The sequence below is a fragment of the Vicia villosa genome, unplaced genomic scaffold (genome assembly GCF_029867415.1).
Source record: "Vicia villosa cultivar HV-30 ecotype Madison, WI unplaced genomic scaffold, Vvil1.0 ctg.000101F_1_1_3, whole genome shotgun sequence".
Classification (NCBI taxonomy): Eukaryota; Viridiplantae; Streptophyta; class Magnoliopsida; order Fabales; family Fabaceae; genus Vicia; species Vicia villosa.
Window position 1 is genome coordinate 366,177 of NW_026705013.1, and position 22,674 is coordinate 388,850.

The 22,674-nt window shown below is 35.0% G+C and overlaps 2 protein-coding genes across 2 annotated transcripts; both read left to right on the forward strand.

Annotated features, from left to right (window-relative positions):
• The first annotated feature begins 391 nt into the window (after window positions 1-391).
• Window positions 392-799, forward strand: LOC131624078 (ananain-like). Its single transcript, XM_058895065.1, has one exon. The coding sequence runs from the start codon at window positions 392-394 to the stop codon at window positions 797-799; it is 408 nt and encodes a 135-aa protein (XP_058751048.1).
• Window positions 800-9,164: 8,365 nt separating this feature from the next.
• Window positions 9,165-10,730, forward strand: LOC131624079 (uncharacterized). The gene is made up of 2 exons (XM_058895066.1): window positions 9,165-10,330; window positions 10,517-10,730. Exons 1-2 carry the CDS (start codon window positions 9,165-9,167, stop codon window positions 10,728-10,730), a joined length of 1,380 nt encoding a protein of 459 aa, XP_058751049.1.
• The last annotated feature ends 11,944 nt before the right edge of the window (window positions 10,731-22,674 follow it).

The following is a 22,674-nucleotide window of genomic DNA, read 5'->3' on the forward strand; positions in this document are numbered from 1 at the left end:
TTATAACCAATTCTTGTGTTCTTCTTCTCCTCCCTAATTCCCTATTCTATTTTGTTATTGGTATCGTTTTTCACAACAGTTACATTTCTAAAACATAAATCAAACCATTCATAAAAAAAATATTCTTAGAATTCCAAAAGCAAAGGATATTTTGTATGAAAATTGATTTTGTGTGTTGTAGAAAAGATAAAATATTAATTTAATCAATATAATTTTGTTGAAGGATGTTGTTGTGCTTTTGCCGCGGTGGCAGTTGTAGAAAGTATTTTGAAAATCAAAACTGGAAATTTAATTTCATTATCAGAACAACAATTGGTTGATTGTGATTACAAGAGCAGAGGTTGCATCGATGGACATATGCATTATAGCTTCGAATATATAATTCAAAACCATGGTATTGTTAAAGAAACTGACTATCCATACCAGGAAAAAAAACTGCCAAATAAATGGGAACATACAACCAACAGCTCAAATAAGTAATTGGAAATCTGTAACTACCAATGATGAAGAACAATTACTGCAAGCTGTGGCACAACAACCGATAGGAGCTCTTATCGCATTCGGTGAGGAATTTAATGCATACAAAGAAGGAATATATACTGGACCATGTGGAAAATTTATTAACCATGCGTTACTTATAGTTGGTTACAGTGAAAGTGAAGGAAAGAAATATTGGTTGATTAAGAATTCATGGGGTACAGGATGGGGTGAGAATGGCTACATGAGGTTGCTAAGAGAAGGTGATGGAACTTCAGGTCATTGTGACATTGCAACGTATGTTGCTTACCCTGTTGTCTAATACTTATTTCAAATAAGTATCATTGTAATCTTATAAATAAAATTCATATTTTGCCCATTCAGACAATTATGAAAAATAAAAATTAGAATACACTGTTCTCTGAATCTCTTCTTATTCTCTCCATTTCAATCATGGTTTTAAATGAAATTTTGTTAAAACAAAAATGGATGCTACAAAATAATATCTTGGAGGAAGGTGTTGTTATTGATACATTTGTTCTTTATTTTTATGTTAAAGAACATATTTACTATTACATCTCTACCGACCAAAATTATGAAAGCCTTATAGCAATCGCAACACGACTGCTATTTAATACCTTAATTTCAACTGTTAATCATAATTTTACGTGTCATATGATAGATTGATATATAGTAATCACTATTTCAAATAATACATTTCATGCCAACACTTTCACCTCGCCCAAAAAAAAAGAGGTATAATTTCACGACACACCATTTTTTTTAAATACCATCTATTACCTCCGTTTTTGATTAATATAACTTAGGGGAAAAGTAATTCATGAAATGCATTGAATCTTGGCAAATTCTATTTATGTTTTTATTTCTTCAAAGTGGTTTCTTTTTTTAAAAATTTATAAATCAAATGATCTATTCTTTCGGTTTCTTTAATAACCGAAAGCTTAGACAATAATATTTTACGATAAAAATACTCATTCATTAAGTTTCACCGTAAATCTAACTCATTTATCACCGTTCCAAACTCGTATACATTATTCTTTGGGATGAATTACAAGACAGATAAAATATTAAAGATTATGTGTTGTATGTTGTTCCTCTAACACCAACCTTGAACAAAACATATTTTTTAGCTATTGCAATCTATCTCAGATAGTTATGTTTATGTTATTGTTGTTGTTTCCAGTTCTTGCAAGGCCATTGTTATATTTTGGGATAACCTTCATATGTTGTCAGTTAACAACATTGTGTAATTAATTCCTCAACATATTAATTCTTGTTAACAACATTGTTATTATTTTCCATGTTAACAACATTGTGTATGTAACGCCCCATACATACATTGCCTAGGATATACGTATATGGCATTAAAATGGTACTCGAAAATCATAAACATAAGCAGCGGAATAGATAATGTATAAATACAAGTACAAAAGCCCAAACTGTCATGGCCAAAATACATGAGTTCCAACTGGTACAAATACATATCTATAGTACAAAAGATGGAGACACAAAAGATCATAGACTACGACGGAATGCATCGCCAAGAAACATCAACTCGAAGCTAAATCATCTTACCCTTGCCTCGATCCTGCCTCGAACCACCTGTAAAAAGAATAATTGGAATGGGGTGAGATTACTAAATCTCAGTGAGTCTCCCTATCTTACGGGTTCACTCGGTTCTACAAGGAACATGCAATCTACGGATCCACCGAGAATCTGGGTTACCTCACGGCTAGGTACAAGTACAAACAAGGTACACCACCATTGGAAGTCCCATAACTATCCAATGTGGCCACAAAGATAATCACATAGTCAAAACCACTGTATGCAAACTCGTACCCGTGTACGAGGAATCCATGAGTAAGTTACAGCCCGCTCATTAGGCTACGCAATCCACACCCTCGGTGAGTTACACCCGTACATCGCATCAAGACACTTGCACATGCACACCGCAAGACAAATCGGATTTACTTCCTAAATGGATTCCATTTGAGACGAGTTACAGCCGCGACGTTGCCTAAGTGGCGCCTGGCCCCATCTTTGTCTATACGCCGATGTGTTAACGGCTAGTGCAAATACGCCATCTTGATAATACGAGCCCACCGGGCGAAAGCCTAGTGATCTTGCCTACATGGCATCACTAGAGGTGAATCGAAGGTAATATTGCCTACATGGCATTACCTCTCCACCATACCAAACACGCGGATGTGTTAACGGCTAGTGGAGAAACGCCCTATAAGACCTCCACATGCACATCGCAATGATAGCTCAGGTGTGTAGAACATACCGAGAACGCCAATGTGTTAACGGCTAGTGGAGAAACGCCCTTGAAGATCTCCACATGCACATTGCAACAGTATTAAGTGTTCTATGTGATTTACCCCCTAATAGCCTAGGCCCACTCCGATTCAAGTATACCACAACACAGTCAAGCCACACAGTCAAGGCGTCTCCGATCATTCAGCCGGAACGAACGAGAATAACAATGATCACATCATAACATAATCAACAATTGCATCTCTCAAACATACATGCATACAAGTAAGATGGTGATCATATTATAGTTTCATACACTTAAAACATGTACTAACATATCATACAAGTCGTAAGAGGCCTTCGATTCCGATACGAAGCGAAACTGCACTCTTATGGGAGAATTATCAATTCTGTATCAGACTAGTTCGCTACAGCGAACTTCTGTTCGCTACAGCAAACTCAAACAGAAGCATACCTTCTCAAATTCAGGTTAGTTCGCCACAGCAAACTCCCAGCGACGCCCCGATTCGCTACAGCGAATGAAAGTTCGCTACAGCGAATAAATCAATTCAACTCCCAAGTTTATTTGCTACACAGTTCGCTACAGCGAATCATTCTCTACAGCGAATGAAAGTTCGCTGTAGCGAACTCTGCAAAATCAGCAAAATGCAGAAACGCATTTGGGGTCCCCGAGCCCCATATTTCTACATGCAGCCATTGATGATCAAATAATAAGCTATAGTAAACATGCATATACTCATTATTACTAGAATGGAGGGTTAAACATGCAATTTGTAAGATCACTGAACATTTACTCTCAAAAACCCTTTAACCCCCAAACATGGCATGAACCCCATAGAATACCCCAAGGTCTCTATCTATGAAACTAACCTGACTAAGCTGAAGAAGAAGTTGCGAAAATCAGAAGAAGATGTGAAGATGGTTGAATCAAGAATGCATGCAAGGTTGGTGATGAAGTTGGCAAAGGGTTCTCTTCTTCCTCTCTCCTTGTTTCACGTTTTCTTCTTCTTCTTCTACTCCCCAAATTCTGTTTTGTTCCAAAGACAAGAAAATGAATTCAGCCAAACAACCCCCTTAAGTCTAATTATTAGGTGCATAGACCAAAACACCCCTCAACTAGACCTTATTTACCGAAGTGCCATTTAGTTACATTCTAACTAAATAGTTATTCCTAATATTTAGTCTCTTGAAATAATATTAGGATATTACAGTGTAATTAATTCCTAAACATATTGTAATATATTGCAAGAAATGTTGTTTCACAAAATAAGATCTTGAAAATTTTGTTTTGAATATAGTTCTTTGTTTGAATATTGCAACACACAAAGAAAATGGTGAATGGTAAAAAGTTGAAAATATAAACAGTACATGTTACATTCAATTTTTCACAATTCACCATTTTTTTGCAAGTAATATTACCTCTGTTCTTTTATAAAAGGAGAGGACAATCCCTATTTTATTTTATTTTTTAATTAAATAAATAAATAAATTTTACCCTCAGTTTTTTATAGAACCAAGTGTATAATTATTGACTACATCAATATATGTTATACATACATAACATAACAACGCTCAAGATATTGCTAACACATAAATCCACAAGAAACCATCTACATCCAATAATAACACGATCACCACCACTATATATCTTGATCGTTATCTTGTGAAACTCAAACATTGATAATGAAACTATTTTCCATAAAAATAGTGAAATTTAAAGAAGTTTGGAAAATATCTCTGGTATGGAGCTTGATTCAAGGATCTCCAATTCTTCATTAAAATCCACTCATATCATTTATTTGGTAGTAATAGCTTGATTCAATTAAAATCCACAAGAATGCAATTCATTTGAAAAAGTCAACCGTGCAGGACTACCTTTCACTTTTGGGAAATTTGGTCAACCATGGACTTTTGAAGATTAAAATCATGAATATATGACTATTAAAGTCATTTGATTAAGGAAAATCAATCAAGAATAAAAAGTCAACAAAATCCAAGCTTTTAGCCATAACTTCATGCACAAGTAACTTCAAAATCCAAGACGAATATGAAAAATCCTCAAACATGAAATGTGTGGATCTTGATCCATACTACAACTTTTTCACATATAACTCTTTCATAAAAAATGCACCATATGAGAGATATGGGCTCATGAAGATCTGTCCAACACTTAGCAAAATTTCAAAGAGTTTTAAACCTAATTTTATTCCAACTTTATGGGCATTTTTCACCAAGGTGGGGGATGAATCTGAAGAAACACCAAAAAAGGGAGTTGAAGAGTGTTGCAATATCTTTCCAAAAAGTACTAACACATCTCCATAGCCTTCTTGAGCTAAGAGTTTTTAAGGCATGAAGTTGGCCTCTCATTCTTGAAATTCAAATCACCAACCAAGATGAATTAAGCTGCAAAACCAATTCAAACACATCTAATCATAAAATACAGGTCCTATAACTTGTTCAATACCCTCTAATCAGAAGATTACACTTGCTTTTGAGCCATTACCCAAGAGTTTCAAGCATTGTCCAAGAATTCATTTCATTCCAAGCATAAAGGCTTGACTTCCATTTTCATAAAGAGGCTTTAATCACAAAGTTAACTTGTTTTGAGCTCCTAACTTGTTGCTTCTGCATACACTCCACCAAAGGCTTAGACAAAACATGCCTAAAGCATCCAACAACTCCAAGCATGCTTGTTCTATGCATTGGAACCATGTTCACCACTTTGCTTCAAAAACAAGTTATGAAACCTTAAAACTCCATGTGATCTGACTCAAGCCCTAATTTTTCTCTATAAATAGAGATCATTTCTAAGCTTTAAAACACACGAGATATCACCCTCAAACTTCTATGAAACTCTCTCAAATTAGAATTGGTGAAATTTCTCCATTTTTGAGCTTTGAAGTCCATAACTTTGAAACTCTCATTTCTTGCTACCACTTTGCAAGTTAATCATCCAAACACCATCCATTTAGCATATATATATATATATATATATATATATATATATATATATATATATATATATATATATATATATACTTCTGTATGCATTAAAAATCAACTGAAACACATAAATCCAAACCTCCATATCTCACGTTTTCATCACTGCAACTCGACTTGGCCAGAGAAATTGGAGTACTTTCAGTTTAAGTTAGGTGTTTCAAAAGCTTCCTAGGGATTCAGGGAATCTAAGAGGATCATTTCAATACTTCTAGAACTGCACTAAGTCCACTTTCAATTTCCAGTTGCAGAGGTAAGAAACTCTACTTTGAACTCCAAGATTTGAGCATCAATTTTTGCATTTCTTGATACTAGACTGTTTGTTTTGATGTGTTGAATGAAATCCCTAAGGTATTAAAGATTGATTGTGCATATTAATCATTTAACTTTAAATCAAAGTTATAGGGTTCATCACGTTTTTTTGGAAATTAGAGAGCCACAATTAAAATCAATGACTGAAAGATACATGGTTAGACTCGTGTTGAAAAAATGAACAACTTTCATGTTTCTATATTTGATAATGGTTAAGTTTTGATGATGATGGATTTTCCAGAAATTGAGGTTAGAGATGAATTTGGTCTTATGACTTCATGAACTTAGTTTATTTCATTTTAAATGATATGTGTTTGTTAAACTAACTACATCGTGTGATCCAATGGTAAGAGCATGCGTTTTAGGGCTTTAGTATACAAGGGCGTGGGTTCAAATCCCCCTTTTTCATTTTTGGTGTTTTATTTTTCATTTAAACTATTTAGCACATGTCTTAATATATTATGTGTTGGAGGCGCCTAATGATGAAACACAAGCACCTGGCTCAGTGGCTAAGGTTTTAACTTGTAAGCTTGGCGGCGTGGGTTCAAGTCCTACAAGGACCAAAACCTATTTTTTTTACCACTTGTTTATTTTTCTTTTTAACCAACTTTGGGTAATTTATTTAAAATAGAAAATCAAATCATTTTAACCTAATTTTTTGCACACTTCTCATTTATCTTGTATATTTTGTGAATATATTTTAAAATCCCAAACATATTTAATATTTAGTTATTTTATTGTATATGATCTGATATTATTATTTGATAGGTTTTGGGATCCGCATGTTTACAATAGGACTTGAACACTGGAGCACATCAGATAAACATTGCTTGAACAATGTATCTATGGACTGACAAAGAAACAGATGTAGTAAGTCACACTTTCCTCCTGCAACTTTAGTTTTGTGTATTATCTATTGTACTTTGAAAGCATGACTGATAACGGCTAGTTCATCGTTTTTCCGGTGGCACTCTGTTTTACTCTCTTTCTCCTTCTTTAACCTTAATCTTCTTCATTATGGACGTTTCTATGCTCTTTCCTAAAGCCTGTTTGCCATCGTCTTCTACAAGTACAGTTAACACATTGAATCCTAATGCGAAAAAGCAGGTGAAGTCTTTCGCATCGGTAGTTTCAGATAATGTGTGTGATATTCCTCTTAGCCAGTTCCCCACTCCTTGCTTGAAAGGGGATAGACTGGCAATAACAATACCAGAAGAAGAATACAAATTAGGGGTGGAGGTCTGTAAACATCACCTTCATGGTAGGTTTGTTTGGTTAAAGGGAGCTACTCCGCTAACTGTGGTAAATCTAAGGAATAAGCTTTTGGAGTTATGGCCGACAATCGGAATGTGGGGAGTTACCTCCCTTGGTAAGGGGTTCTTTGAGTTTTCCTTCTCTTCCTTGGAGGATGTTCAAAGAGTTCGCTCGGTTAGTGCTTGGTCGCTTCTACAAGGAGTCCTTAAGCTCTTTCCATGGACAAAAGATTTTGTTCCTTCAACCCTTAAATAAACCTCTGCCCAAGTTTGGATAAGAATCCATGGCCTTTCTCAAGGTACTGGAGACCAAGGATTATTTTTTCTCTTGCTAGTAGCATTGGGACCCCGATTTGTATTGATTCAGCTTCAAATAAATCAGCATTTGAGAGACCTTTTGGTCACTTTGTAAGAGTGCTGGTGGATTTGGACCTCAATAAGGAATTCTTGTACAAAATCCTTGTTGAAAGGGTGGGGTTTGCTTTATTCGTGGACATAGAGTATGAGAAAGTCCCGGAGTTCTGTTCTTTTTGCTCTTGCATTGGGCATTCAATCCATTCTTGCAAAAGAAAAGGGATGGGACAACCAAAATAGGCGGATCGGAAACAAAACAAAATGGACTTAGAGAAAGAAAAGAAGAAAGTTACTGAAATTGATTCTCAAAGTGAGAAGGATATAGATAACAGTCTTTCCAACAAGGCAAATGAGGAGGGAGTATCTAACTCTAAACATTCTGATGAGGTAGTTGTGCTACAACATGTTGGTAATGAAAATAACAATATTTTGGTGAATTTTGTCACAGGTCCAGATTTAGAGCATGAAGGAACCTCGGAAGTTGAATATATTGATGCTACCCAAATGGTGGACAATGTTCCAGAAACTCAAATAGATGAAGTCCACAAAAAACAAATAACTGATTTTCTCCAAGACTTTTGGGATAATATGGCTGATAAAGACAAAGAAGATGACAATGGTATGGATTTACTGCCAGAAAAGGATTTTCAGTTGGTGACTTCTAAAAGGAGGAAGAACAAGAAAACCTTTGCTCTTAGGAAAACTAGACCTATGTCTCGTAAAACCAACATGACCTTATGAATTGTTTATATTGGAACATTAGAGGCATTGCCAACAATGCTTCAAGGATTGCTCTTAAAAATTTTATACATAAAAACTCCCCTGACTTTGTATTCATTGTTGAGCCATGGATGAGTTTTGAAAAGTTTCCTAAAACTTGGTTTGCCAGGTTTGATCTTAAGCCTTTTGCTTTTAATAATAGGGTTTCTAACATTCATAATCTTTGGTGTTTATTTAAGACTAATCTTGATCCAATTATAACTGACATTGATGATCAATATATTTCCTTCTCTACTACTTTGAATGGTACTTTGTTGGGTTTTTCTGTTATATATGCATCAACTAACTACATTACTAGAAGGCTCCTTTGGCACAAGTTAAGTCAGGTAACTCCTAATACTCCTTGGTCTTTTATTGGAGATTTCAACTCCGTTGTTAGTGCAGATGAGTACATAGGTAATAATTCTCCTTCTAAATAGCCTATTACTGATTTTTTTAATTGGACTCACTCTAATCATTACATCCATCTTCCTACTTTGGGTAATCCCTTCACCTGGTACAATGGTAGGAAAGGGAGACATAGAACTGAAAAAAGATTACATAGAGTCATTTGTAATTTAGATTTGCTTGATGCTTGTAGATATGTTGTGTATCATACTCTCCCTAAAATTAAATCTGACCACTACCCCCATTTTACTCTCTTGAAACATTGCTGAGATCCCTTTTAAGTCTCAATTCAAATTTCTTAGCATGTGGACCAAGAATGAGGATTGCAAGAAAGTGATTGAAGATACTTGGAAAACTCATGTGGTTGGCTGTCCCATGTTTGTCCTTGAAAAAAAGTTGAAAATTATTAAATCTAGACTTAAGGATTGGAACAGAACCTGTTTTGGTAATGTGCATATTAATGTTAGTAAGGCTGAGCAAAATCTGAAAGAGATTCCATCTAGCATTAGCCTGCAAGGCTACATTGATAGCCTTTATGAGGTGAAGGCCAAAGCTCAACATGATTTGGAAACTGCTCTTAATATGGTGGAGGAGTATTGGAAGGAAAAAGCTAAGATTAACTGGACCTTGCATGGAGACAGGAACACTAAATTATACCATACTTATGCTAAAATTAGGAGAAAGATTAATCTTATTTCCTCCCTTGTCATTGATGACAATGTGGTTACTGACCTTGCTGTTATGGAAAACCACATTGAAAGTCACTTTAAGAATCTGTTTAATAACAATCATAGAATGCAGGATAATATTTTGATAAATGCTAATGTTCCTCACTTACTGAATGATAACTCTAATGCTATGCTTACTTTGATTCCTTCTGCTGATGAAATCCATGGTGCTGTTAAGAATCTTAATGCCAACTCTGCCCCTGGCCCTAATGGCTTTGGAGGCATATTCTATCACACCTATTGGAACATAATTAAGTTGGATGTGATAAATGTTGTTACTCAATTCTTTTCCCATGGATGGATCATGCCTAATTATAATGCCAATACCCTTGTCCTCATTCCTAAAACCAAAGAGGCTAGCTGTCTTGGCCAGTATAGGCCTATAGCTTTAGCAAACTTCAAGTTCAAAATTATATCTAAGATTCTGATTGAGAGGCTATCTTCCATCCTTCCTAATATTATATCTAAAGAGCAAAAGGGCTTTGTGTCTGGTAGGTGCATTAAGGATGGTATTTGTTTGACTTCTGAGGCCATCAATATCCTCCAAAATAAAAGTTTTAGTGGTAATGTGGCTTTGAAGATTGACATTGCCAAAGCTTTTGATACTTTAAATTGGAACTTCATTATCCAAACCTTGAAATGCTTTGGTTTTAATGCTACTTTCTGTAACTGGATCTATGCTATTCTGAATTCTGCAAATCTTTCTATAGGTTTCAATGGTAAGCAAGTGGGATACTTCAGGTGTAGTAATGGTGTGAGACAGGGGGATCCTTTATCCCCTCTGCTCTTCTGTATTGCATAGGATGTTTTAAGTAGAGGAATAACAAATCTTGTCAAGAATAATCAAATCAATCTCATCAAGGCTAATAGATAATGTTTTGTTCATTCTCACACTTTGTTTGCTGATGACATAATGATACTTTGTAGAGGAGACTCCAAATCTCTCAATGCTATTATTAATCTCCTTAAGTATTATGGAAACACTTCTGGCCAGTTTTGCAACTTCTCTAAATCTTTAATATATGTTGGTGGAATGACTACTGCCAGACATGTTTCTTTAGCAAATATCATTGGTTTCACTATTGCTAATCCTCCTTTTATTCATTTGGGTGTTATTTTCAAAGGACTGCTGACAACATAAGATTGAAGCTGGCAGCCTGGAAATACAAAGTCCTATCCATGGCTGGTAGGGTTCAACTAGTTAAAGCCACAATTTTCAGCATGATGATCCACTGCCTGTCTGTGTACACTTGGCCTGGAAGCATAATCAAAAAGATTGAAGGCTGGATGAGAAATTTTATCTGGAGTGGCACCATAGATACCAATATGCTTGTGACTGTTGCATGGAAGACTTGCTGCAAAAGAATCAATGAAGGAGGCTTGGGCATAATCTCCCTCAAAGCTTATAACTCAGCTACTAATATGCACTTATGCTGGAAATTTTTGAACAATAATCACAGTTGGTGTAATCTGCTCAAGGCAAGGGTTAAAAGGAATGGCAGAGTTATAAAGTACTCCATCAAATCTTCTATTTGGATTGGAATTAAAGAAGCTCATCAGTACTTGCTAGATAACTGCAACTGGATCATTGTTAATGGAAAGAATATGAACTTTTGGCTGGATAATTGGCTTGGTGTTCCTCTTGTAACTAGGTACAATATCCCTGATAGGTTTCACAAATCTCTTAACTCTGTGGTTAGAGATTGGTGGAATAATAATTGTTGGAATACTAGTAGTAACACTCAAATGGTCTTCCCTACTCTGCTCAATCATATCTCTAGCATTGGTATTTCAGATTTGGAGGTTCCTGATGTTTTAGTTTGGAAGAATTCCAGGACTGGTTTCCTAACTATCAAGGAAGCATACAATGATATTGTTAAACCCTGTCCTTCTGCTGATTGGTTGGGCTTCCCTTGGGATTGTGACTCCCCTCCTTCTCATTCCTTGCTGGTTTGGCGCCTTATGTATAAAAAAATCCCAACAGACGAAAACCTTCATCTCCATGGCTTTTCTTTCCCTTCTACTTGCAGCCTGTGTAAAGTGGATACTGAATCCTCTCAGCATCTCTTCTTTGATTTCTTTTTTATTAAAAATTTGTGGCGTTGGTTGGAGAATACTTTGCAGTTAAACTTTAATATTCAATGCCTTGAGGATTGCAGAAAAACTCTTAACCAATCCTGGTTTACCCAAGCTAAAGCAGTTATTAATGCTTGCATTGTTGGTGTGTTCTACAATGTTTGGAATGCAAGAAACAAGTCAAGGTTTAATGACATTATTATCCATTGGAAATCTTGCATCTCTAGGATTACCGACATGGCAAAAGTTATAGGCAACAACAGTAATAGGTGTTCCAATTCTGATATTGTTAACTTCTCCCTGCTCAAGTTTTTTGATATTACCATCAACCCGCGAAGACCTCTATCTACGGTTCATGTGGTTTGGTTCCCTTCGATCATTGGATGGGTTAAATGCAATATTCATGGTGTTATCGTGGGATCTCCGTGGAACTCGGCCTGTGGCGGTGTTTTTCGTGATCACGGTGCTAATCATATTTTGAGTTTTAGTGCTTATATTGGTTGTGAAGCCCTTAAGAATGCAGAATTTCTTGCTGCAATCATTGCTTTGGAAAAAACCAAAGACCTCAACCTTACTCACTTTGGGCTTAAATCAGATTGTGTGTTAGTGGTTAATGCCTTCAAAGACCATAACTTAGTGCCCTGGACATTCAGAACTCGTTGGCTTATGTGTCGTGCTTTCGCTATTAGTATAGATTTTATGACTACACATAATTTTAGAGAAGCCAATTTTTGTGCTGATTATTTGGCTAGTATGGGTTTAAGAGGCAATTCTATCACTTGGTACCACTACATTCCTCATGATATCATGACAGAGTATTTGTTAGACAAGATGGGTACCCCTAGGCTAAGGCTTTGTCGTTAAGGGGTCTTGACTTGGTCCCACTGTGTATTTTGATCTCTTTTTAAATTGATATCCTTTTTGTTTAAAAAAAAATATTGTATTATAATAGATGTAATATACATATTAAATATTGGACATCCTTTTTCCATGCTTTGAAATGTTAAATCCAAATATTTAATGCAGTTGATATTCATGCATACATCATAGTGTAGAGGTTGTCCTTTACATCTATTTTTAAGCTAGAAAAATAATATTCAAATCTTGCAAGTACATGATTATTTGACTACTTTCAATAAAGGTCAACCTCACTTGTAGATTTATGCATATTTTCGATGGACACTAAAGTTGTCTTTTTCAACTTTTTCTATTTTATTTGAAACAACATTGTTATGATCCAACTATGGTTTAATGTCATTCGGTTTACTTGTATTTGGTTGCACAAACAGTTTAGGAGGAATTATAGTGCAGTAACATTACCTGCGGTAAATAACATGTGGTAAACATTACTTGCTTTGACAAAATTAAGTGTTGGAAAATGTAGGCGTTTAATTTGTTTCTTCGACAAATATAATCATTATTTATTATTATTAAAAATATTAATTAATATATTTTTTTAATTTATACGAAATTCTTATTTTAAAATGTTAAAATTTCTCTTTTTCTCATAAACTATTGTCAGTTAATTTTTTTTTTTCTCACGTGTCACTATCAACAAAATACCTATTTATTTTAATTAACATTTTTACTTCACACACAAAATTTATATTTTTAAAAGTCAAAATATTTTCTTTTTCTCACAGGCCGCTATTTAAAAAATACCTATTTTATTTTAATAAACATTTGCCTTTATTTAAAACACAATTTATATTTTCAAATGTCTAAATTTTTATTTTTCTCACGGGACATTATTAGTAAAATACAAATTTTATTTTAATTAACAATGGTCATTATTTGTGACACTAAAGTCTTATTTTTAATTTGCAGCTAAATATACATAAACACAACTCTCAATTTATATTATAATTTTACACTACTAAATAATTTTTACCCGTGCGGATGTACGGATATATTATTTAGAAAAAATTCTTTATCCACTCGATTTTAACAGAACCCGAAAGGTATGTGACTTTAGTTTTGAAAATATAAAAATGTTATTGGGTACCAAACCAATGACCATTTTAACTATCCCCTTAATTAATTAGAAACTTGAGAGTAAAGTGGCAAGTTTTTATGACGCTCTACGTTACTTCGGCTTTGTAACGGAGGTATTATCCCTTCGTGTATAAGGTAAAATGTGTTTTTTTTGTAATACTAAATAATATTTTAAATATGATTAACTAAATATCTTACACTTTTTGTTGAGAAAAATACCATATTCTTTTAACTAGTTGAAATTCTGATAGTATTGAATATTAAAATAAAAGACTTAAAGGTTAAAAAAATAGATTTCCTATTATTACGGTTGGTCAAAGCAAATGTAGTGAAATTTTGTAAAATTCATGAGTTCCAATCTCAATGACATCAAATATGTGATTTCTTTAATATTATGGTGGTATTTTTTTTTTAAACTAAATATAAACCAAACTTCACAACGGTCGAATATAACAACCATGTTGATATTTTTTATCTTTTTTATTTATTTTTATAGAGGTGTCTTTCTTTTTTATTTGTTTTTTAAACTAAAAATAGTCCATATTTCACTATAGCTAAATAAACCAATCATGGTGATATGGTTTCCCTGTTTTTTTTTTTTAATTTTTAAATTGTTAAAACTAACGCTTTTATGAAATAAAATTAAATAAATGAGACATCACCACATTTGATTTAACCAACCGTGGTAAAATATTATATTCTTGTTCAAGAAGCACACCTTAGCTTGTTATGTCTATTTAATTTCTATTGCCTTACGAAACAAAACACACATTCAATACTTAGAATTAGAAACCATTTGAAATCTAACAATTTTTTCATTTTCATTAATAAAAAGAGCCATCAAATTATTTTATCTCAAACTCGTTCAACATTAATTCTTTATCATCAATATCTTTATTTAGTAAACATGAAAAAAAAACTCAATCTTTATTATTCTTTGCTAAACGTGTAACGCAATAAAAAACGACGGATAAACGAAGAAAGAACACGAAAATATTTCGAAGAAGAAAGGACGAAACTCCCATGATTTAGCTCTTTTCCAACACATAAATTCACTCTCAAACTTGATACACTTCAAAAATTCAGCTGTTTCCTCGTTATAGTGCGGGTAGAACTTCACAAACTCCACAAACTTGGCAGCATACTCAGTAACTGATGAATTTCCTTGTTTCAGCGCAAGGAACTCCATCTCTTTCTTTCCACAAACATCTTCGGGAAAATACTTCATCAGGAACTCCCTCGTGAACACAGCCCAGCTAATCACCTCACCAATAGCTTCCAATCTCTAACGAGTGCCAACCCACCAGTCATCAGCTTCACCAAGTAACATATGAGTACTATAGTGTACCTTCAGCGTCGCAGAACAATCCATCATCCTGAAGATCCTCTCGATCTCCTTGATCATTCTTATGCTCCATTTGGATCATACCGACCACAGAAAGTAGACAGATTCTCCCCCTAAAAGGTACTCAAGCTACGTGACTCGTCCATCATTCCAGCATTAGGCTCATTTTGCATGGACTGAGAAACATCCTCCAAGGCAGCAACAATTTCAGTGTTGTTTCTTCCAGCCATTCTCTGTTCATACCAAAAATTAGCATCAAGGATAAAATAACTATCGACAGTATTCAACTGTCACACTATATACTTGTGGTGTCGTTTTTTTTACCTCCCCGTTTCACTTGGGAGGACGGCACGCTAGACCCTTCACGCGAAATTTGGAAGGAGAATGCGCCCCGGATGGGATGAATTTTGTTTCAGTTCTTCCTACGATATCACACGAACTTTTTAATTATCCTAACGAGTAGGAGAGGGAAAAAAGATCTCAAATTAACCCTAGGAGTTTGCTAAGTGTGGGTATTCACCTAGACTAGAAATTCTGGAGTCCGGGAGGTCGGTTATACATAGGGAAGAGTTTAAGCACCCTATATATCCGTAGTACTCTACGGGAACATTCTTTGTGTCAATGTGTTTGTGTTTGTTGCTGAATGATTGGGAAAGTTTCTCCTTTGTGTTAGGAGAAGGAATTGAATTGATTAAAAAGAAGACAGACAGACTGACTGACTATTTTTGGTATTTTGTTAGCTCGCTGAGATTCCTTGTGAACCTCATGCCTACATATCCCTAATGGAAGTCAGAGCTTTTTGTAGTTCGGAGAACTAATTAGGGAAATTAAAGATTTTTGGTGCCTTGCTTGAAGCTCAAGGTTGAAGCTTGAATTAAATCTCTGTTTACAGTAAAGAGACATGAAATCATCTTTACAGAGAGGTATTTCTACTATTCCACCACAAACATTTTTAAAGTGACAGAAAAGCTAAAATTGTTTCATTAAGAGAGGGGGCCTACTTGGTTGATCAAGTATGACAGCCAACATGCCTCTTGAATGAAAGATTCTCAACCAAATTAGGGAAAGTTGTACAAGTCTGGGTTGTGTGCCAGATCATGTCTTTCATGAGTCCTAAATGGGAGAATGTTTGAAATGATTGTTTGTTTGAAATGATTGTTTGTTTGTGGTGAGATAGGAGAAATACCTATCTATGAAGATGAGCTATGTCTATCTATTGTTTGAAAGATTTGATTTTTTGAGCTGGCTTGAATGAGGCCCAAGCTTGAGGCTTTTGATTGATTTTATTATTTTATTGACCTTGAGAGATAACTCTACTGGGGATTGACTTAAATTAAGAAGTTTTTGTGTTCTGTACAAAGCCCAGAATTGAGGCTGACTCTAGTTGGAGAGTGTTTATTGGATGGATTTTATTTGGTGTTCTGTACAAAGCCCAGAATTAAGGTTGAGTCTTTATTGGGGAAGTTGTTATTTGATGCCTTGTATGAGGCCCAAGGTTGAGGCTGACTCTTGCTGAGGATAAGCAAATATGGATCCTAGACTCTGCTAAGGAAGATTGATGAAGATAAGGGTGACAAAGACTGTCCATGTCTCTCATTCCAAAAGGTATGCTCAATATGAGATTGAGACAATCTTGGCTTGTTTAAAGTCTGGTTTGAAGAATGGAAGAAACTCACCAGGGTAGGTTGAAAGGTGACTAAAGACCTGTTCCTATGTTTATAAGAAACTTGATGGGTCCTTGTATACAAGCTCAAGAGGAAGCTGGAAATACTTTTAAGAAGCCTGTGGGTCCTTGTACAAAGCCCAAGAGGAGGCTAATCGAGGGTCATCGAGGGTCCTTGTTATAGCACAAGAGAAAGCTATGTGGTTTTTGAACTTATTTTATCTCTAAGCAAATGGGTAAGAGGTTTCACCGGGAATAATTCCTCTTGGGTGGATGTGTCCTAGTTTTTGGATTATAAGGTTTTTCCAAGATGTTTCACCGAGAATAATTCATCTTGGGGGTTTGAACTACAGATCTCTAATTAGGAAAGAGCCTTCACCGGGAAGACATTCTCAATCCTAGGCCATATTCCTATAATATATATAGTTTAACTGTCCTAAGGTTTGCACTCAGACGTAGTTCTAAACAATATATGTACAATTTATATTTTGACAGTAATTTAAATGAAGACTGTAAATTGAAAGCTATAAAGCCTAACCTGGATGGAGTGGAGGCCTTTGAAGATGTATGTACAAAGCCTTACCAACAGTTGATTGATAACAGTTTTAATATTTATGATAAACAGTTAAAGGGTTTTGAAAACAGAAGAAGTGAAGATGGACAAAGGTCACATAGGTATCTGAAGAGTTTCACCGGGAATAATGCCCTTCAAATACCAGAAGAATGTTTTGAAAACAGAAAGAAGATTTTGTAAATACAGTTTTGAAAACAAACTAAGAAAAGAAAAAGGTGTTGGGTCTTACACTCTAATAGAGGCCCATTGAAAATGATTTACTGTTTATGAAAAACAGTTGAAGAGAAATGATTTGAAATGATTACTGTTATGAAAACAGTTGAAAATGAAATACAAGGTTTTGTTGTCTGAAAAACCTGGATCGTCTCTTTGATCGGAGATTAAAAATAGTTTTGAAAATTAACAAAAGTCAACTTAATTAGGGTAAAGACAAAGTCTATACCTTATTAATGCCTAAATAATTAGGGTTTTATGACAAAATTTACTCATACAATGATTAGGTAAAAACAAATGAAAATATATATTTGAAGTATTAATAAAACACTTAAAATACACTATTTTAAACCTAACAAAAATACAAGAAATAAATAATATTTTTGTGATTTTTTTGATTATTCATAAAATAGGCATATTAATTAACAAGTGTATCAAAAATGAAGTTAAAATGGATTAATTGGATAAGTGAATTAAATGGTTTAAATTATGAAGAAATTAGAGAAGAAAAGTGGTAAAAAAAATGATTTTGGTCCTAGCAAGGCTCGAACCGACGCCCTTGGTAACCAACATACAAAACCTAGCCAACTGAGCTACGCGCTCAGTTTGTATAACATACGCAACGAATTGATTATATTTTAAAAAGACCCAGGAGATTCAAATTTGCGCGCCACCATAGTCATCTTCTTCCTTTAGCTCGTGAGAATTCAAATTTCTAACTCTCTGGTTTCTTAACCAAATGGTATGATGTAAACATCAATGTTGCTCGTTTTTGGACGAGGAACATGGTCATGGGTTCAAAATTAATTTATTCTAAGTGTAACTAACGAATTTCAGTATAAACACGAAGAACACATAAACCCTAATTTTAAAATTAAATGATGCATAAGATGAATAAATGAATGATGATAGAGGGTTTTCAATCCTCTGATGATGATGAACAAACTGGTATCGAGATATACAAGAAAGAGTACTTGAATAATTGAGTTGGAGTTTGAAAAAATACCTTTGAAAAATGGAGGTCGTGAGCTTGATGGAAAAAACCTGGGCTTGTATGAACGATTCTAAAAGCTTCCTTGGGACTCAGTGATGCTAACTGAATACTTATTGTGACTTGAATACCTCAGAATTGTTCTACCCGACCCCTTCGATTTGAGCTTCAAGTGAGAATGGAGGTTGATGAATCTGCAGTTACAGATGAGCTGCGACCATCTGAATAGCTTCACCACACCCTAAGGAACGTGTTTGGATGCTTGGATTTGCTTGACACCTTCTGAATTGCTCTATGGACCTCCAACTGCACGAGCTCCAAAATGAAAGCAACAATGGTGTTCCTCCACTTACAGAAGTGATCCAGGTGCTTGGATCACCTCAAATGAACCCCCTTGAGATGTTAGAATGCTTACCTTCAAAAGAAGAGCTCTGGTTTGAAGAAATCGATTCTTCTTGCCAAAGAACTTTGAAAAACCATAAGCATGAGAGAGAGAGAGAGGGAGAAAGCAAGGAATAGAGTTGCTTTGGTGTGTTTAATATGAAGGATAGCACTTATATTTATAGGAAAATGGTTCTGTACAGATTGAGGGAGTGAGCTTGCTTAATGAGGGAGTTTTGGTTTCTTGGCCATGAAGGAATTCAAGGAATATCCAAAATGCAATGATGGCCAAAACGAGTTTAGCTCCCTATCCATTGATTCCATATGATCTTAGGGAACATTTCTGATGCAGAATGAGCTCTAATTGGCTTAGAAGAAGATTCCAATTGGTGAATCATCATTTGCCATAAATTCACAAAAGTAATGATTACAAAATCACATGTTCTTGTTTTGGGAATCTTCTTCAATCCTTATGCCATGGTGAAAATGAATGCATGGTATGTTTGCAGATGTGTTATGGGTCGTGTAGAATCCATTAGTGAGGCCATATGCACAAAGTTGCAAAGTTTCAAAATGATACATGACCTATAATTTTCCTTCATGAGGCCAACTTTGAACAAGCATAACTCTTAGTTCAAAATGAATTTGGAGGAGGTTGAGCACAATTTGGAAAGCCCTAAACATCTACTTCAATTCATTAGTTTGGGGTTTCTTTAGAATCCTTTGGGAAAATTGTGAAAAATGAGCCCAAAGTTGGAAGAAAACTAGGTTAAAAACACAGAAAAATTTCTAAGTTTTTATGACCTAAAGCTTCCAAAACCTAAATCTCTTAAATGATTGATCTTTTGAAAAAAGATGCTATGTAATATGTTGTTTTATTTTGCAAGATCTACAACTTTCATGTTGGAAGTTTTTTGAGTTGTGTAGGTGAAATTTTGAGTTCCCATAATGCCCTCAAAAACCCTAATTCCCGACTTTTTGATCCTTAATGATTTTTCTTGATTTTCTTTGGTCAAATGACCTTAATGATCATATGTTGATGATATTGATCCCTAAGAGTCATGTTTTTACCAATAATCTCAAAAGTCAAAGGTGATCTTGTACAGTTGACTTTTTCAGATGAAGTGAAAATTTGGACTTTTGAGGTAATAGAAGTTCTTGAACCATGTTTTGAGTTTTGGACCCATGTCCTGATTAAAAGTCAACTGTCTAGGTGAATTAGGTAAAAAACCCTAATTGTCGACCAGATGAAATTGATGACTGTGGATCTTGAATTGAAGTGTAATGCCCAATGGATCTTGTTATATGGATTATTTGAAGATGATTGAAGCCTTTGATAGATATCCTGGAGCTTTTTAGGGTTTCCCAAATGTGATCCCTGATTATAGTTCCTGATAGGCTCAAAACCCTAATCTGGAGACCTGAGCAAACCTGAGCTCAGATGACTGGGTGTCTAATCAATCATAGGTGAATAAAAATGAAGCTTTTGAGTCCTATGATTGTATCAGAGACTAATCCTTCTATTGATTGATCCTTTGCCTGAGTTCTTTTGTTTCTGTATATCCTCGATTGAGCACTAGATGAACAAGTGACTGTTCTGAGTATCTGTTTTGATCTGATTAAAAGCCTGAAGATATGTCATCTCAGGGGGGGTCAAAATTAGGGTATGACAATACTCAATAACCTGGTTGGAGGGACCGACCTGCTCTGATACCACTAATGTAACACCCTTCTAAAACCCAACGATTTTCACGAATATTTTAATAAATAAAGAAACCCACAAAAATTGCCAGGATGTCACATCTTCACATAAACATCACATAACAAATAATCCTGCTCTGTAACATGGGTTGCAAAACACTTAAACATAAATAACATATTTGGATTTATTAGTCAAACTAATTCAAACTTCACAACGGAATAAATAATTCTTACAAACTTCTCCATTAATCAACCTACACCATGAAAAGTAGTTCAACGTCAATAGGTTCATCATACTTCACGCGTTATAACCCCATGGTATAAAACACAAATTACGAAAGAAATACAAAATCCTCAAAACAATCAAAAGTACTCTTGTTTTGCAATCATACGATCCCAACCCAAATGTTACATATAAGAGCAAGACCCACTGGACTCAACGGAAACTAAATAAGCACACTCCAAAGCTACCTCGTAAGCTTCCTGCACTAATCTTTATCACCTGTGCGTTACCCACGTGAAGGAAACATTCAAACAAAAAGGGTGAGTAAATCACAATCATTATAAAAAGCATAAGTAATAGATATAGTAGTTAAAACATAGGAACAACAACTACCCAACATCATCTATCACGTCCATGGCATAATCAACAATTGCCAACTTTTCACATCAAAACACTCCCACTCAAGAATCACACCGAATACATCACTTAATTCAAATATCGTGCAATGCAACAAATAATGAGATGCAACATCAATAGACTTATGCATATGGTACCAAAAACACCACAGATGACTTAGTCATCGTTATCTCCAAAGATCCCTAACAATAGGATTGATCCCCGCTTAGAACCGAAGGACATCACAAGCTGCACTCAATCCACACTATAGGATTGAGGTCATCACTGAACCAAAACACCCCCAACATCACTGAATAAATACCCTACAAAGTCACTGGACAAAAGTCCTACAAATGCTATGAATGCATGATGCACGATACAACATAAAATACGATCAACACTAGTCGAACACATCATCATTCATCATATTCATCGTCACATGTTTCATAATGCACACATAATCATAACATCATAGAACACAAACCAAGTAACAACAAGATATACTATACATCCATCGCAAAACATCATCATCTTATCATAAAAATACTAGAAAACTACATCCTACATCTTATTTTATTCCACTAGAGTATAGATTATAGTATTATCTCTCTTACGCTTTGAACAACGCGTCAAACGAAGTCTGAAAACTCGAATTACGGCCTTTACAAATTTTTCTGGTTAAGGCATCATCCACCCAGCGAGACCCCTCGTTCGCTCGGCGAGACCCCTCGTTCGCTCGGTGAGACCCCTCATTCGTTGGGCGACTAAAGACAGTAGCCAACCTCTAATCCTTCTCAAGTCATTCGTCAGTCGAACTTCTCTTTCTCCCGACCAACTCATGGGCAAACCATGCTAGTGGCCTATGCTCTCACTCGCTCGGCGAGTCCTATTTTGATCGACTTGCACGACGACCCAATTGATTTTCCCAGTGAATCAGTCCAAACAAGGTTTTCCTATTGTGATTTCCTGCATAACACCAGTCCAAATTCTTGTGATTTCTTCATATTACAAGTCCTAAATCATCATCTAAACTCACCACTTCTTCGTATAATCACAACTCAATGTATTATACAATACGAATATCATTTTATTGCAAATTCATACCTCTAATTCATCAATATCCTTCACATCATCAACAATTCATTATAACCCAAAAACTCCAAAACCAATCCTTCAATTATATAACACTTAGGCCAAATATAATAATTAGGATAAACTCTTCTTACCTTAGATTGAAGCTTGATCTTAATTCCTCTTTGCGTTTCACAAGGCCTTCAAAGTTCTCCCAAGCCCTAACTCTCCTCTATTTCACGCTTCTCCAAAATTCTACGATCAAATGAATACCTCTCTTCCTTCTTTTTCTTTTTACTCTCACTTAACCTCTTGAATTGACTATCTTGCCCTTATCATCCTTAACCTCAATATTATTCTATTTTATTAATTAAAATAATCTCAACTAATTACTCTAATTATTCTAAAATACATCAAATTTCTAATAATCCTCACACACCTATGCACCACCAAAAG

Coding starts and splice junctions, on each gene's coding strand:
- LOC131624079 (XM_058895066.1), top strand. CDS start 9,165: ATGTGGACCAAGAATGAGGATTGCAAGAAAGTGATTGAAGATACTTGG. Junction 10,331..10,516: donor AAGCAAGTGGGATACTTCAG/GTGTAGTAATGG, acceptor GATACTTTGTAG/AGGAGACTCCAAATCTCTCA.
- LOC131624078 (XM_058895065.1), top strand. CDS start 392: ATGGTATTGTTAAAGAAACTGACTATCCATACCAGGAAAAAAAACTGC.